This window comes from Sinohyriopsis cumingii, chromosome 3 (assembly GCF_028554795.1).
Source record: "Sinohyriopsis cumingii isolate HCF-2022 chromosome 3, ASM2855479v2, whole genome shotgun sequence".
Taxonomy (NCBI): domain Eukaryota; kingdom Metazoa; phylum Mollusca; class Bivalvia; order Unionida; family Unionidae; genus Sinohyriopsis; species Sinohyriopsis cumingii.
This window is the reverse complement of record NC_142963.1, coordinates 16,156,471-16,172,689: the sequence shown is the minus strand read 5'-3', so window position 1 is coordinate 16,172,689 and position 16,219 is coordinate 16,156,471. Positions and strand designations below refer to the sequence as shown.

Here is a 16,219-nt window from a genome sequence, read left to right as displayed (position 1 = left end):
ACTCTCATTCCATGTTCGACACTTTATGTTATGCCAGCACAGTATATATTTACATTATATATTTACATTATATATTTTTGTATTACGTCACATGGATTAATTTTTTCTTCCCAATGCAGTGTCCAAGAGATGCGTTTGTGTTATAATTTGGGATTCTGTCCTGTATTTTCTGTTTAAATCAATGAAATCGTGTATCTTTATTGTCTCTTCTTGCATTTTACTGTACATATAAATCTGGAGATTCTCGAATACTATAAACGCCTGAAATGATGAAGCTTATGCTTTTCTAAGTTGTCGGAATTTCAGTGAACGTAACGAAACGCTCATGCTATATGATTTTTTTCTTTCCTATGAACAGTTTATTACTCTTCCACTGTCACTTTTTGACTGATTCACATTTCTTCCAAAGAAAATAAACAAGTAAACTATACCGATACATTTTTACTACTCACCAAATTTCCTGCAGCTCAATATCTTCCGTAATGGGTTTGTTCAACAGCTTTCTTTGGTTGTGCTATCTTCTGGGTGTCATCCAAATAACTGGCAATTAGTAGAGAATGTGTTAATAATTTCATGACATGATAATAAATATGACTTAGGAATTTTGATCGTCGATTGTGTTGTGTAAATAACTTGCAATTAGTAGATAATGTGTTGATAACTTCATGATATAATAGTAGATATGATTTAGGAATTTTGATCGTCGATTGTATATTTCATACCTGTCCAGTTAATGAAAGTCCTATTGGGAAACCATGTTTCCGTTGCGTTCAGTCGAGATCACATATATTGTGTTAGTTCCTATGTATGATAAAATTAGTATGAAGACTTTAACGATACAAGCGTGTAACAAGGGAACATCAATGCCACCCGACAGTGATCAATAAGGCAAACACTGATATTTTGGGTTTACGAACAAGCGTGTAGCAAGCGTGTTTTGTTTCTGTTTAGCTATTTCGTATCTTTGCGTGTAGTCGTCGGACGTTTTCCATATGATCTCAAACTAAGCCCTTGCTTGGTTTTATATTCAGCGGTCGGCGAGTACATCTTATTAAATTTATTGAGACTCCCAGAAGTTCGAGTAGAGAGGTACACGTTGATATTGTCGTAAAGACATTATTTTTCAGCATACCCGCGACGCCTGTTATTATCGACCAAGCCAAGATAGCATATCCAATTGGGGTGCCTATAACAGCCGCATTAGTCGACTACCGCCATACCAAGGCTAACGGTTGTTGCAGCGGGGAGGCCTCATCTCGCACCCACGATAACGTACTCACCTTTGGTGTTCGCCTTGCATTTGTTGTTCCGCCTCGAGTTTCTTTTCGCGTCGGTAGCTTTGAGCGTCCATCAAAGTTTTACTATTAATATTGTCATCGTTAAGTTCAAATGCTCGACAGACTGACCCTTTTCGGGTACAGCAAGCAAATGCACTACCTGTGCTACTGGCACACTCGCTACATAATCGTAAGGATATCTTCCTGGGAAATATTAAAATCTCTAATGTGTTCCTGGATCTTATCTCCACATTTACCACTTTCACCTAAAACTATATTGATTACGTCTTTGGTCCTTTTTCTACAAAAAATGTTACACGGACAAGCGCGTCCCTGCTGAATACTAGTGGAGTTCTTCCAGGTCACGGTTCAGTTAATGATGGGTTCAATATTATTGACGGGGAAAATAACTGGGATGCAAATACGTTGTTTTCAAGTTGGTCTCGAGCTGGTATTAGGACATCAGGGTAGTTCTATCTGTAACACTTTATCCTGTGATGATATTTGAATGTATATGAGGATCTGGTAATACAGTTGTCATGCAGGTATTCATTGACTAGTGGGACACAATCATCATCGATGTTGGCATGTTCTCCCACACCCGTCAATAAATTTCGCAGCATCGTCATTGCACGGATGTTCAGAGTCCATCACATATATGTAACGATAAATCTTAAACACAAACGCTAGAAACAGTTATTTATCTGTGTGAGTAGATGTTCAATCCTTCAAATTCAGTTTGATCTCCGGCGACTAATAATATCAAAGTGGCATACGTGCAATATTGAACACTGTTATGTTCGAATGTGACATACCTGTTGATCTAAAACATGCTTGATTATTGACAATATCTCCATAAGACACATCTTGCCCCTCTCTTTAAGATAAACAAATACGATCCAAACTTGCGCAAATCTAAGATGTGACATTTAGGCCTATCAAAATCATTTATGTCAGCACATACATTAAGTTGACCATTTTCATGTCGTCGGTTTCTTTTTCTCTTCCTCGGGTTAATAGTTTGGCGAAAAAATACCATGAAGTTAGCACGGATATTCGTAAGAGTAGAGATGGTAGCACCTCTGCTGTTTTTACATTCACATATTGATTTTTGGAATCATCGTTATCGTCGATGGACTCTTGCATTCGTCAAATTAAATTTCCATTCATGATAAGGTCTAAGTTCATTTCATCGAATTGTTTTCTAACTTTCAATTCCATACTTAGATCAACATACATTTAGTATACGTGAAGTGTGGGTGCAATGCTTCAACTAATAGATGACCACAAATCGGACCGTCCATCCAAGATTGCAACCGGAGTGATAAACAAAACAGTGATGCAAAATAAAAAGGGTGTTAAAGTGTCACCTCGTACGCGACACAACGAGTTCCAGGTCTTGTATCTACTCCAAGTTGACGATGCTTGTCTCCCACTCACAGGGATCGTCTACGCAAGTTCGTCAAAGCTGCTTAAAGGACTCACTGCAGTCGCTAACTGCTAGGCTACAGCCGAAATCCTCTTGTGCTAAGTCTTCCAGAGTAACTTAAGTCATCTTCCAATTCGAGTAGTCCCTAACATCAAAGACCATTTCCTTTAGTGGAAGATCCTCCAATCGCCTTTTCCAAAGCGATTTTGCCTGCAATTCTGACTGCCCCACGCGCGATCGCTTTTGCAACCGCGAGAGCCAAAGCTGCTAACAGAGCGGGAATTGCCGCGAGGATTGGAAATATTCCTGCGCTCATTCGCTTTTATTGTCGCAAGCTGATTTTGGTAAAGGCTAATCTTAACTTCGTGATATCACATTATTTTTAATTGTGCTATTCAATTACGAACTTGCGAAAACAATTACGAGTTTGAGCGAACTACGAATTTTCCACTGGCATGACAATTACCCTTATCCGAACACCCAAATCCTCCAACAACATAAGCTTATCGAAGAGAACCACAGCAATGCATCTGTAAGCGTGGACTGCACGCGTACTTTAATGACTAGATAACGTGTACTTTATTGACTAGGCAAAGTGTACTTTAGTGACTAGAAAGAGTGTAATTTAATGACTAGAAAACGTGTACTATAATGACTAAATAACGTACATTTTAATGAATAGATAAAGGATAATTTAATCACCTGATTAAGTAAACTTTAACGACTAGATAAACTGTACTTTAATGACTAGATAAAGTGTACTTTAACGACTATATAAAATATACTTTAATGACTAGATAAAGTGTACTTTAATGACAAGCTGAATTATACTTTGGTGACTATAAAACAATGTACTTTAATGACTAGATAACGTGTATTTTAATGACTAGATAAATTGTACTTTAATGACTAGACAAACTATACTTTAATGACTAGATAAAGTGTACTTTATTGACTAAATAAAGTGTATCTAATGACTCAATAACGCGTACTTCAATGCCTAGATAAAGTGTACTTTAACGACTATATAAAATATACTTTAATGACTAGATAAAGTGTATTTTAATGACAAGCTGAATTATACTTTGATGACTAGTAAACAATTTACTTTAATGACTAGATAACGTGTATTTTAATGACTAGATAAATGTACTTTAATGACTAGACAAGTTATACTTTAATGACTAGATAAAGTGTACTTTATTGACTAAATAAAGTGTATCTAATGACTAAATAACGCGTACTTAAATGACTAGATAAAGTGTATTTTAATGACTAAATAAAGTGTATTTTAACGATTAAATAACGTGTACTTTAATGACTAGAGAAAATGTACTTTAATGACTAGATAAAGGGTACTTTAATGACTAGATGACATTTATTTTAATGACTTTATACACGTGTATTTTAATGACTAGATAATGTGCACTTTATTGACTAGATAAAGTGCACTTTAATGATTATATGAGCAGTACTTTAATGACTTGATGAATTATTCTTTTATGATTAGATAAAATATCCTTTAATGACTAGATCAATAATAATTTAATGACTATATAAACTGTACTTTCGTGACTAGATAAGTATACTGTGTTGACTAGATAAAGCATACTTTCAAGAATAGATGATGTATAATTTAATGACTAGATAAATTGTAGTTTAATGACTAGATAAAGTGTACTTTAATGACTATATAAATTGTACTTTAATTATTAGATAAAATATTCTTTAATGACTTCTTGCAGGTTCCGGAGTTTGAGATCCTTCTCCAACCTGATGGTTCTGAACCTGACGATTGCAGATCTGTCACTTGCCATCGGAAATGTGCCTATTTTCATTATTTCAAGTTTTGCGAATGACTGGATAATTGGAGAGTTTGGTAAATGTCTTGAAAAATATCAACATTGAGGAGGTAATATTTAATGATGCATCTAATTATAAGCGGATGAAGAACCTACATATTACAAATTACAACATAAATTATATATACTAATTAATAATAGATATCGTCGTACGTATTATCTAATTATGAGTAATGTATATAATTACGTATTTTTATAATCAACATAAGTAACATGTTCGGAATCTGTAAGGAGAGGCGGCACACTTGTCCTTAGATTATATTACTGTATAACCTTTATTACGACATGTATAAGCTAAATAGATTTGTTTTCATCATTCTACAGCAACAGTAGTAAAGTAAAAACTATTAACGTGTTCATTCACATGTCGCTTTTTCTTCCCCACACAGGATGCAAGATGTATGCTTTTATTGGATCGGTAACAAGTTATGTGTCCATTAATACCCTTGCAGCCATTGCAGTCGACAAATGTATTGTGATTGTCAAAACACTTCCGGCACAACGGAACGCATCCAGCAAAACTCTATACTTGATAAGCGCCTTCATTTGGGTATATTCTCTCTTGTGGAGCGTGACTCCTTTATTCGGTTTTGGATTCTACATATTAGAGGGATTCGATACATCATGCACTGTAGACTTCTTGACCAGAAATACACTAAACAGAACATATGTTCTTTGTATATTCTTCAGTCATTTTATCTTTCCTCTATCCCTTATATTCGGTTCCTATAGTTTAATATTTGTTGCTGTACGTCGACACCAAAAGGAATTTGAGCTGGCAAAAAAAGTCTTTGGAGAAAACGAAGTACCACTTCGAGTAAAGAAAGAGAACAAAGGGATGAAGAATGAGGCCAAAACAGCTAAAGTGACTTTTATTATTATCAGTATATTTTGCATAGCATGGGTTCCATACGCCACAGTAGCCTTGATAGCACAATTTGGGGATGTACGGTATCTGACACCAATGAAAGCCGCCATTCCTTGCATTTTTGCAAAATTTTCCACCGTTATGAACCCAGTTATTTATGCAATTTCGCATCCAAAGTTTAGAGCAAAATATAGAAAGTTCCGAATTTACAGAAAGGCGAAGTTTGCTAGAAATGCGAATATTTATAGTTTTAACTTACAGACTCGTTCCTTGTCGCATCTTCCGAATCAAATTCGAAGATCACAACCCCCAAGTAGCAGATCTGAATGTATTCAACAAAATTATATCGCTCCTTTGACAACATTGTCGAGCAGACGAGGTTTTATAGTTTTAAGGAAATGAGCAATTTTTCATCGCAGACTGGCTCACAGAAAGGAAGTGTTAACAAAGCTTGTTCAAAAATAGACTGCATTCAGTTGGTACCATACTTATAGGGTATAAAGTATTTAGAAGATTCAGCTCTTTAAAGGAATCCTGCTAGAATCAGAGAGCATGAAATGTCATCAGATCTACCGGATTTAGAAGACGGTATGGAAGGAAATACTATTTGGAATAAATGCTGTCTTTTAATGTCATAATACCGGATGGAACTGAGTTAAAATAGTGTTATATTACATAATGTATACGCGTGCTTATCTGTACGTATTTAGACATCAGTGACATTTAACTGTCAAAATTACGAATCACATTAAAATTGACAAATTTGCTATCATGTTTAGTCGTCTTCATTACTTGAATCATCACTTATATGGTTATTATATTATAAAAGGTGATATTCTACGGTACAGCATGCCATGATGGTATTTGTTATGCCACTCAGCCTCACACTGTGTCGTGATGGATTTTAGTATTACACTCAGCCTCACACTGTGTCGTGATGGAATTTGGTGTGCCACTCAGCCTCACACTGTGTCGTGATGGAGTTTAGTATTACGCGCAACCTCACACTGTGTCGTGATGGAATCTGATGTGCCACTCAGCCTCACACTGTGTCATGATGTATTTTAGTATTACACTCAGCCTCACACTGTGTCGTGATGGATTTTAGCATTACACTCAGCCTCACACTATGTCGTGATGGAATTTGGTGTGCCACTCAGCCTCACACTGTGTCGTGATCGATTTTGTTGGCCACTCAGCCTCACAATGTGTCGTGGTGTATTTCGTTATGCCACTCAACCTCACACTGTATCGTGATGGATTTTAGTATTCCACTCAGCCTCACACTGTGTCGTGATGGAATTTGGTGTGCCACTCAGACTCACACTGTGTCGTGATGGAATTTGGTGTGCCACTCAGACTCACTGTTTCGTGATGGATTTTAGTATTCCACTCAGACTCACACTGTATCGTGATGGATTTTAGTATTCCACTCACACTCACTGTGTTGTGATGGAATTTGGTGTGCCACTCAGACTCACACTGTGTCGTGATGGAATTTGGTGTGCCACTCAGACTCACACTGTGTCGTGAGGGATTTTTGTACAGCATGTCATTATGAATTTGCGTATTCCACTCAGCCTCACAAGGACAACTAGGGTTTCACTTTAAACACAACATCGTATAGTATTTTATGTAAACGTAAGAAATATAATTTTACCATTATATTTAAGGAGCCTAGTTTCCTATTGAAATCTTGTCTGATTATAGAGCATGATGTCGAAAAATATCTTATTATTCGTCTTGAATTCATAGAACCACTACTTGATGTCACCATGGATACAGTAGAGATTGTATGTTCTTTTCAAATGCAGACATGATTTACTCTTTGTCAATCGAATATTGCCATTATAATGTCCCAAATTATCCCTGACTGTAGCTATTTTGTAAGGAAGTGTCATCCCGTCGCTTTGAAGACAAGATTCATGACATCATTAACAGTGGGAATATAATAATGTGCATTCCACATATTGAACGAAGTTCCGCAGTCCTCAATTGAATGAATCAACATGAATAAGATGCTTGAAATAGTTTTAAAACTTAAGAAATGCTTTCTGCCTTTTTAATGGCCAATTAACTTATTTTGCAATATATGTCTGTTTTGATCGATATTTCAGTGCATGTTGTATGTTAATAATCGCTGTTTAGGTTGTTACAGAGTAATTCATATTTTTCATACTGCATTTGATATATCGTACAAAAAATATCATGTAGAATAAAGTTCAGTTTATGTGATCATTTTCCACTAACCTACATCAGCTGTGCATGCAAAAACATTAACACTGATTGCTAGGCTTGCAGACTCTATCATATAAAATTGTCGTTATCTGTGTTGCTGACTCTGTTCCGATACAGTTCAGTGAAAATATCAACATAGCTTATACAGCGGTCGGTCAAACAACCTGACCCAGCCGTAAATCCATATTGTGTCTGTCAAGACAACCTGACCCAGCCTTAAATCCATATTGTGTCTGTCAAGACAACCTGACCCAGCCGTAAATCCATATTGATTCTGTCAAGACAACCTGACCCAGCTGTAAATCCATATTGTGTCTGTGATGCAGTTAATTGAACATTACAGTTTTTCCCATTTCATGTAATGCTTGCATACAAAAGACATTAGCGTACCATGCAGGGGATTAAACAAAGGACACAGAAACCTGCGCCCTTAACAAAGAATTCATGTGCGCTAATAACACCGCAGTTTGAAGGTAATTTAATTATGCCCTTTGTGCTACGGCCTGTTATTATAAATAGTTTCCTGTATAAGAAATGCCTATTATTATCAAATATGTCCTGTGCACGATGACCTGTTTTTATACATTTTCCTTGTATAAGACGACCGGTTATGTCTTGTGTACGATGGCATGTTATTATAATGTATGCCCTGTGCATGACTGCCAGTTATTATACTTTATGCCCTGTGTAAAACGGCCTGTTATTATAAAGTATGCACAGTGTAAGACAGTCTTTTATTATAAACAATGCCTTGTACGACGGCCTGTTGTTATAACTTATGCCCTGTGTCACACGGTCTGTTTATGACAAATAACAGCATAAATGACGTAACGCAAATTTTAATAACAGAATAAACATAATAAGGTTACAACAGCCCTGTGCTGAATATATGCTTCAAGGTTACAACAGCCTGAGGGATGAATATATGCTTGTAGATTACAACAGCCCTGTGCTGAATATATGCTTGTAGATTACAACAGCCCAAAGGCCAAATATATGCTTGTAGATTACAACAGCCCTGTGATGAATATATGCTTGTACATTACAACAGCCCTGTGCTGAGTATATGCTTATATATCACAACAGCCCTGTGCTGAATATATGCTTGTAGATGCTAACAAACCTGTGCTGAATATATGCTTGTAGATTACAAGAGACAGGGGCTGAAAATACGCTTAAAAATGACAACATCAAGGGGTCTGAGTATATGCTTCTAGATTTCAACAGTTCGAAGGCGGAAGTTATGCTTATATATGACAACAGTCCGGGGGCTGTCTATATGCTTTTAGATTATAACTTCTTGGGAGCTGAAACTATGCTTCTAGATGACAACAGCCCGGGGGTTGAGCATATGTTTATAGATTACAAATGACCGATATGTGACTCGTTAAGAGTCTATGCTCTTAAAATATTTATATAAAAAAATGTGAAACAGATCAAGCTTTGTAAAATTCAACAAATAATTTGTTTCTCTGGAATCCAAATGTAAACGAAGAAACATAACTTACGGTACTGCGAATTAACTCCCAAAATACTCATAGAATTATAGACGCAAGTCACAAATAATACAATTTCTGAACAACCTCTAGCGAAAAACCAAATTACGTCCAGCGCTGAAGGTGTTGATGTGTATGTGGCATCATATATCTTGCTGCTATACCAACAGTCTGTTATTGAAAAATAGTAGTAAAATTCCGGGTTTAAATTCATAATAAATCCCAGTGAAAATCTCTGTCCATAAATATTATGTTATGAGCACTCCATATTTCCAGAGAAAATAATCACTGAGATTAATAATTCGAAAAAAATAAATCCAAGCAGAAATGACCTTTCAGACACAGCAATAATACAAAATTGATTCTGCTTGATAATAAAGCACGAATGAATTATCTTTCCAGAAACAAGGTTTTGTATTAAAAAATACACAATTACCTAATGGAAAATAACCTTCTGGAAAGTTTTTAATGTTTACAAAATAAAATGTTAGTTTATTATTTGAAAGTATGCTACTAAAATTATAATATATAACCTGTATTATGCTAGGTAGACCAGGTAAATTATATGGGAATTCCAAAAACCTAAACCCAGACATAAATAAACATGTTTACTTCCATTAATAATGATCCTGATATTAAACCCACAAACATCGGGAATATTTTAGCTATAGATTAGTTGTTTACAGGATAAAATAAAAAGATCAATAATTCAGGTCAAATAGAAATAACATATAATGAAATATAAAATTTTTAAAACGGGACGGGGGGTGTATGTGTATGTCTGAATGTATGCTTCAAGATTACAACAGGACGGGAAGTGTGTGTGTGTGTATGTGTGTGAGTGTATGTGTGTCCGCATGTATGGTTCAAGATTACAACAGACCGGTACGTGTGTGTGTGTGTGTGTGTGTGTGTGTGTGTGTGTGTGTGTGTGTGAGTGAATGTATGCTTCAAGATTACAACAGCCCGGGTCTAGTGTGCGTGCGTGTGTGTGTGTGTGTGTGTGTGTCTGAATGTATTCTCCAAGATCACAACAGACCGGTACGGGGTGTGTGTGTGTCTGTCTGAATGTATGCTACAAGATTAAAACAGGACGGGAGGTGTGTGTGTGAGTGTATGTGTGTCTGCATGTATGGTTCAAGATTACAACAGACCGGTACGGTGTGTGTGTGTGTGTGTGTGTGTGTGTGTGTATGCTTCAAGAGTACAACAGCCCGGGTCGGGTGTGTGTGTGTGTGTGTGTGTCTGAATGTATGCTTCAAGATCACAACAGACCGGTACGGTGTGTGTGTGTGTGTCTGTCTGAATGTATGCTTCAATATTACAGCAGACCGGGACAGGGTGGGTGCGTGTGTCTGAAAATAGGCTTCAAGATTACGTCAGACAGGGACAGTGTCTGTGTGTGTGTGTGTGTGTGTGTGTGTGTGTGTGAATGTAAACTTCAACATTACAACAGACCGGGAGGGAGTGTGTGTCTGAAAGTATGCTTCAAGATTACAACATCCCGGTACGGTGTGTGTGTATGTCTGAATGTATGCTTCAAGATTATATCAGACCGGGACGGTGTGTGTGTGTGTGTGTGTGTGAATGTAAACTTCAAGATTACATGAGACCGGAGGCTGTGAAAAGTGTCCAGCATAACAACAATATATATACAGCAACGAACCTTGAATACAAGCTATATAGAATTGTATTTGAGTAGCATACGATGACGACAAGAGGAAGTAACTATTTATAACTGTAATAATTGATAAATATAAATGATAGCCTTGGGACTTCAGGAGTTGGTAATTGATACATACGGTGCTTTACTACCTTCCAGCTGTATGAATAATTAGGGAATTTTCATTACGAGATATAACAGTGTATATGTGTGTGTGTGTTATGACATTTAATTTGCATAGTTTGTTAGTCTTGTTTCTTTTAAAAAATATTATTTCTTCATATGCTATTGATAATCTAATATTGTGTGATGGATTTAACCTCGTCCAAAAATCCAATTCATTTTCTACCTGACCTGAATAATTGATTTCGGTTATTGTAAATAAAATGTTTATTGCGATCTGAGTCTAGAACTTTGGAAAACACCATGAATTGTCTGGTATACCTGTTGTTCAAAACAAATTTTCAAATTAAAGCTAAGATTTTTTTGGCATAAATTAGGAGCCTTCTGGAAGGTTATTTTCCAATGGGTAATTTAAGGGGGGTGTATGTGTGTGTGTGTGTGTGTGTGTGTGTGTGTGTGTGTGTGTGTATATAATTGTGTGTGTGTGTGAGTGTGTGTGTGTGATTTGGATTTTTAATGTAGCTTTAAAAAAAAATTCAGTCATATCTCTACGATGTCTACAGCGTGGCAGTTTAAAGTGATGTCGAGCACTGGGGCATCATGCCGCAGACATGTAGAATGATGTCCCACCCAGTCATATTATCCTGACACCAGGCCGACCAGTCCTAACACTAACCTCTCAATGCTGAGAGCCAAGTGAGGTAGCTGTTAGTACCATTTTTGTAAGTCATTGGTGTGACTCGGCCGGTTATCGAACCCACGACCTCCCGCATCCGAGGCGGACGCTCTAACCACTAGGTCACCGGAGCGGTCGGTAATTTAATTATTGTTATTATTATTATTATTTATAGAAAATGCTACATTTCACACCTTTAAAAGCTGTACGGTTCTCTACTGGCAAAATAACATATATCTGTATATTCTTTATGGTTATATCACTGAACGTTAGTTATAGTCGGATCTCCAACACGTGACGGTAGTTTTAAATGATAATATATCTTGTTACGAAAGAACTTATATTAATATTTTGTCAAAGTGTCTTTGTGTACATAAATAAAGCACCTTGGGTATATGCATTAAGCATTCATCATCCCTTCTGGATATAGTAGACTCAGTGAGTACATGCTCGTTAATTCTGTTCATACTCAATTCATCAAATTCGTTGAATAAAGTGACTCGGACTTTCATTGTATATCAAACCTTATCCCATGGGTGGGGTGTATGTGATTCTAACATGAATAAAATGCGTCCAACAGAAGTGTTACTGAATGATAGAGAAAAATGTTTTTTTTTTTTTTTCCAAATAGGAAAAGCGATCTTGTTCAAGGTTCACTTTGATAAGACCATAGTTTCGCTAGGAATGATAAGTAAGATAAGTGTATTGGTCTATACGTAGAGGCGACCTCTGATGCGGGAGGTCATATCTTCGATCCACGGCCGAGTCATACCAAAGACTTATAAAAATGGTACTAACAGCTGGTTAGTGTTAGGACTGGTCGGCCTGGTGTCAGGATAATGTGACTGGGTGAGACATTATGCTACATGTCTGCGGCATGTTGTCCTAGTGCCAGACACCACTATAAACTGCCATACTACAGCCATCGTAGCGATATGACTGAAAAACTGTTAAAAGCTACTTTAAAAATCCAAATCATGCATACAAACACACACACCTTTATCTGTTATGTTTGTAAGAATGGGTACTGCATTTAAATAATTTGTATTTCTGACCCTCACGTATCACCGCTTTCCCTCGTTTCGTGTGTGTGTGTGTGTGTGTGTGTGTGTGAAAGTGCTGATAGATGGTCATTACATGTTTGTTCTCATCACTGTTAGGACTGCATCAAAAGAGTGCAGCATGTTTTATCAATCTAGACCTCTGTTAATACCAACGTTTATAAAAATGAAAGTAATATTCGATATTATAAAAAAAACAACATTAATTGTGTCATTTTAAAGATGATTTGTAAACATCTTATATGAAAACAAAATATTAATTTAATATGTAAATTGCTGTTTTAAAATTTAATATTAAATTAAAGTCATTGAACAGCCATAAATGTTTCTTGATTTTTTCAACCTTTGCTAAACTCGGTACAGTTTGTGTATTTTTTTTTTTTTTTTTTTTTCTTTTATATTTGAAATTATGTTGGTAACAATACTTTAAACAATTTGATAAAACTGTTTTACAAGTTTTTAATTTTGGGGAAAACTTTCATTCTACTCTCCGCTAAAATTCCTAAAAGTTTCCAAAATTAAATATTCAACCAAGGTCCACCTTTTCTGGATTTGTTTTCATTCGCCCTTAATTTCCGCATTAGTTTTGAAATTTAGTGTTGCCTTTAGTGTGGACCATATCTGTAATTTTTTAAAATACCTTTTTAAAAGTCTTATATATATTATTTTAATCAGTTTCATAATTTCAGTATTACTGTTAGTCTCAGCCACATTTAACAATTTAGGCGGTACTTTGCAGTCTCCGTTAAATTCCATAACAGTTTCATCATTTTAGCATTACATTTAGTCCTGTCATATTTTTTAAAAAATAACAATCAGGCCTCTTTTAGTCTCGGCTGAAGAACAAATGACTTTTGTCGCTTAACATTGTTTTAGTCTGAGCCTTAACATTTACATTTCTTCAGATCTTTTATAGTGGGTTTTTAAATACCATAATATATTGTAATAAACTGAGGACTTTACGTAATACTGTTACACGCACACGGGTATTTACTTGACCGAGCGGTTGTCAAACCCTGGCGCGATTCTCGCTAGAAGTCATAAGTTTACCCCGACTTTCCAAAGACTTCCATACAACCTCAGTTGTAAATCAGAAAGCCCGACGTGTCCATTCTATACCTAAATTTTCCTCTAATCAATGCAAGACCACAGATAAACCAAACTGCCAACTATCTATCAACCGTACATCTGCGTGTTTTGGCTTCATTATGTTTCCGTACAACAAACCGTTCACGCCTTAGAACATATGAGTACTCCCTAACAATGGGAACTATTTTAACTCCGCCACCTTAGGCCAGTCAATGATGCTTTCCAGGCACATTTCGCCGATATAACTGCACCATATTCGCCCACATGGCGAGATAAACGGTGTCTGTCAAGTCCCTTTTTATTTATGCCCTTGTGTAATTTACCGATTTAATACCGTAAGTACCGTCCTTGCAGTCACGCTACCAATGTATACCACTAGATTTTAATATGTACTATTTTACGACAGGGACATTCATTCGGTTTTGGTCGGAATTCACTACTAGTGAACCAGGACATCATGGAAACACACTAACACTTCACTCCGTGACGTTTGCTCCTATTAATTAGCTCATTAGTTCGGGCCAGGAATATTTCCATGGCGCCGAATTCCAATAATCAAACAAGTAATCACACAAATCTAAGAATTGCTTAAAACGGGGCACTACAACCAAGTGCACATACTCTAAATTTACTACAATACGTTTAGTCGGAAGCGTATAAATTGTCTTCACGGAATTATTTTTAGCTAAATTCCGTTGTAAGTTTCATCTTTTATTATTTCTATTAGTCGAGGCCACAATTTAATTTTATTGCAAATTATTTTTGGAAATATTAGTATTACTTTTAATTTCATCAATTTTAATATAATATTCTTGGATGCTGCAGTCAGAACTTACTCGGCCTTTTCCATCCCATGGTAGTAAAGAAAAACATTATGTGTAATAATGGCTATTAGGTACGTTTAGGCTATTTGAGAAATATCACTACTATTTTTAAGATATTTTTTGGTATCGGACTTAGACAATAAAGTTCCAGACTGTGCCAATTTCGGAAGTTTAGATTTATTTAACGTTGTAGGACATATTTGTATAATAATGCTTAATATGCAAAGATCACATTCATACAGATTTGTATCCAATTGACCTCTCCTCTGTTTGGTTTGTAAAAGGTATAAGTGTCTTTATATAATTAGGTGTTAATCCTCATTTCTTTATACCTCTAGTTTATATCCCACCTTTACACAAGTGTTTATAGGTGCGAGGTTGGTCATTAATTGCATACATGGATCAGTAGGTGGGGGTATTGGTCAGTAGGTGTGTGTGCTTTCAAGTGACTGTACTGGTTAGCGGTTGTAGGTGTCCCTTAACAGATGTAGTGCTGGTTAGTAAGACTGCGTTGATCTGCTGGTGCGTGCGCTGGTTGTAACACTTTATTGGTTAATACGCGTGTGATCGGGCCAGTAAGATGGATGTTTGGTCAGTTGACGTGGGTACTGATTAGTAAGGCTATTTTCTAGAGGTTGCATTGTCAATCATTGTATTTTTGATTTTCCGCGTCAAGCATTCAAACCAGACCAGCTATTACTCTATCAGGTCCATGATTTTCATTCATTTTCTTTTTATTATTTGTAATGTCTGTTCTTCTACCATCTCTTACAGTTGCAAAATCTATTTCATGCCCTACTTACAGTTTTGAGTTCGTTCTGAAGTTTTGGGACTCAGTAGCATCAGCACTAATGTTAGAATATCAACTTTACTTAAGTTAACTGATGCTCCTGCCAAGTAATGTTTGACGCTAGTATCAAAATTTGTTTGGATGCTCTTTTGAAGTATTTTTGGATACGCGTATCAATGTATTGTTTGATTCCCGTATCAAGGATTGTTTGATGCTCGTATCGGGTATTGTTGGATGCTCGTATCAGTATTGTGGGATGTTTTTATTAAGTAGTTTTGGATGGTCTTATCAATTAGTTTGGATGGTCTTATCAATTAGTTTTGGATGGTCTTCTCAAGGCTTGTTAAATGCTAAGATGAAGTATTGCTTTGTGCTCGTATCTTATCAGTTAGTGTTGGATGCTCTTATCAGTTGTTCTTGAAATGTTATCAGGTTTAGTTTGAGGTTCTTAAAAATGGCTGTTACCAAGGAATTGTTTGATGTTGGATGCACTTACATGGTTTGATGTTTTAATCACTTATCACATATCCTTTGTGCTTTTACTGGGTGCGTTTATTAAAATCAAATCAGCAGTAGAAAATCAGTTTTGATTGAAAAATCAGTTTTGATTGGAAAATCAGTTAGGAAAGAAAAATCATTTTGAAGTGAAAAATCAGTTTGGAATGAAAAATCCGTTTTGGAGTGAAAATTTAGTTAGGAATAAAAAAATCAATTTGGAGTTAAAAATCTGCATTAACTTAGATTGACACAAAATGCATGCGCAAAGAAAACCGCAGTTCCCAATAGAGTGCAGGCTAGAGTCTATATAGTTCTATTTCCCGTT

The 16,219-nt window shown here is 36.1% G+C and overlaps 1 protein-coding gene across 1 annotated transcript; it reads left to right on the top strand.

Annotated features, from left to right (window-relative positions):
- Positions 1-2,541: 2,541 nt before the first annotated feature.
- LOC149802485 (rhodopsin, GQ-coupled-like) lies at positions 2,542-9,046 on the top strand. Its single transcript, XM_089951522.1, has 4 exons — positions 2,542-2,678; positions 4,452-4,585; positions 4,958-5,657; positions 8,821-9,046. The coding sequence occupies exons 1-4, from the start codon at positions 2,542-2,544 to the stop codon at positions 9,044-9,046; spliced, it is 1,197 nt and encodes a 398-aa protein (XP_089807648.1).
- Positions 9,047-16,219: the final 7,173 nt, after the last annotated feature.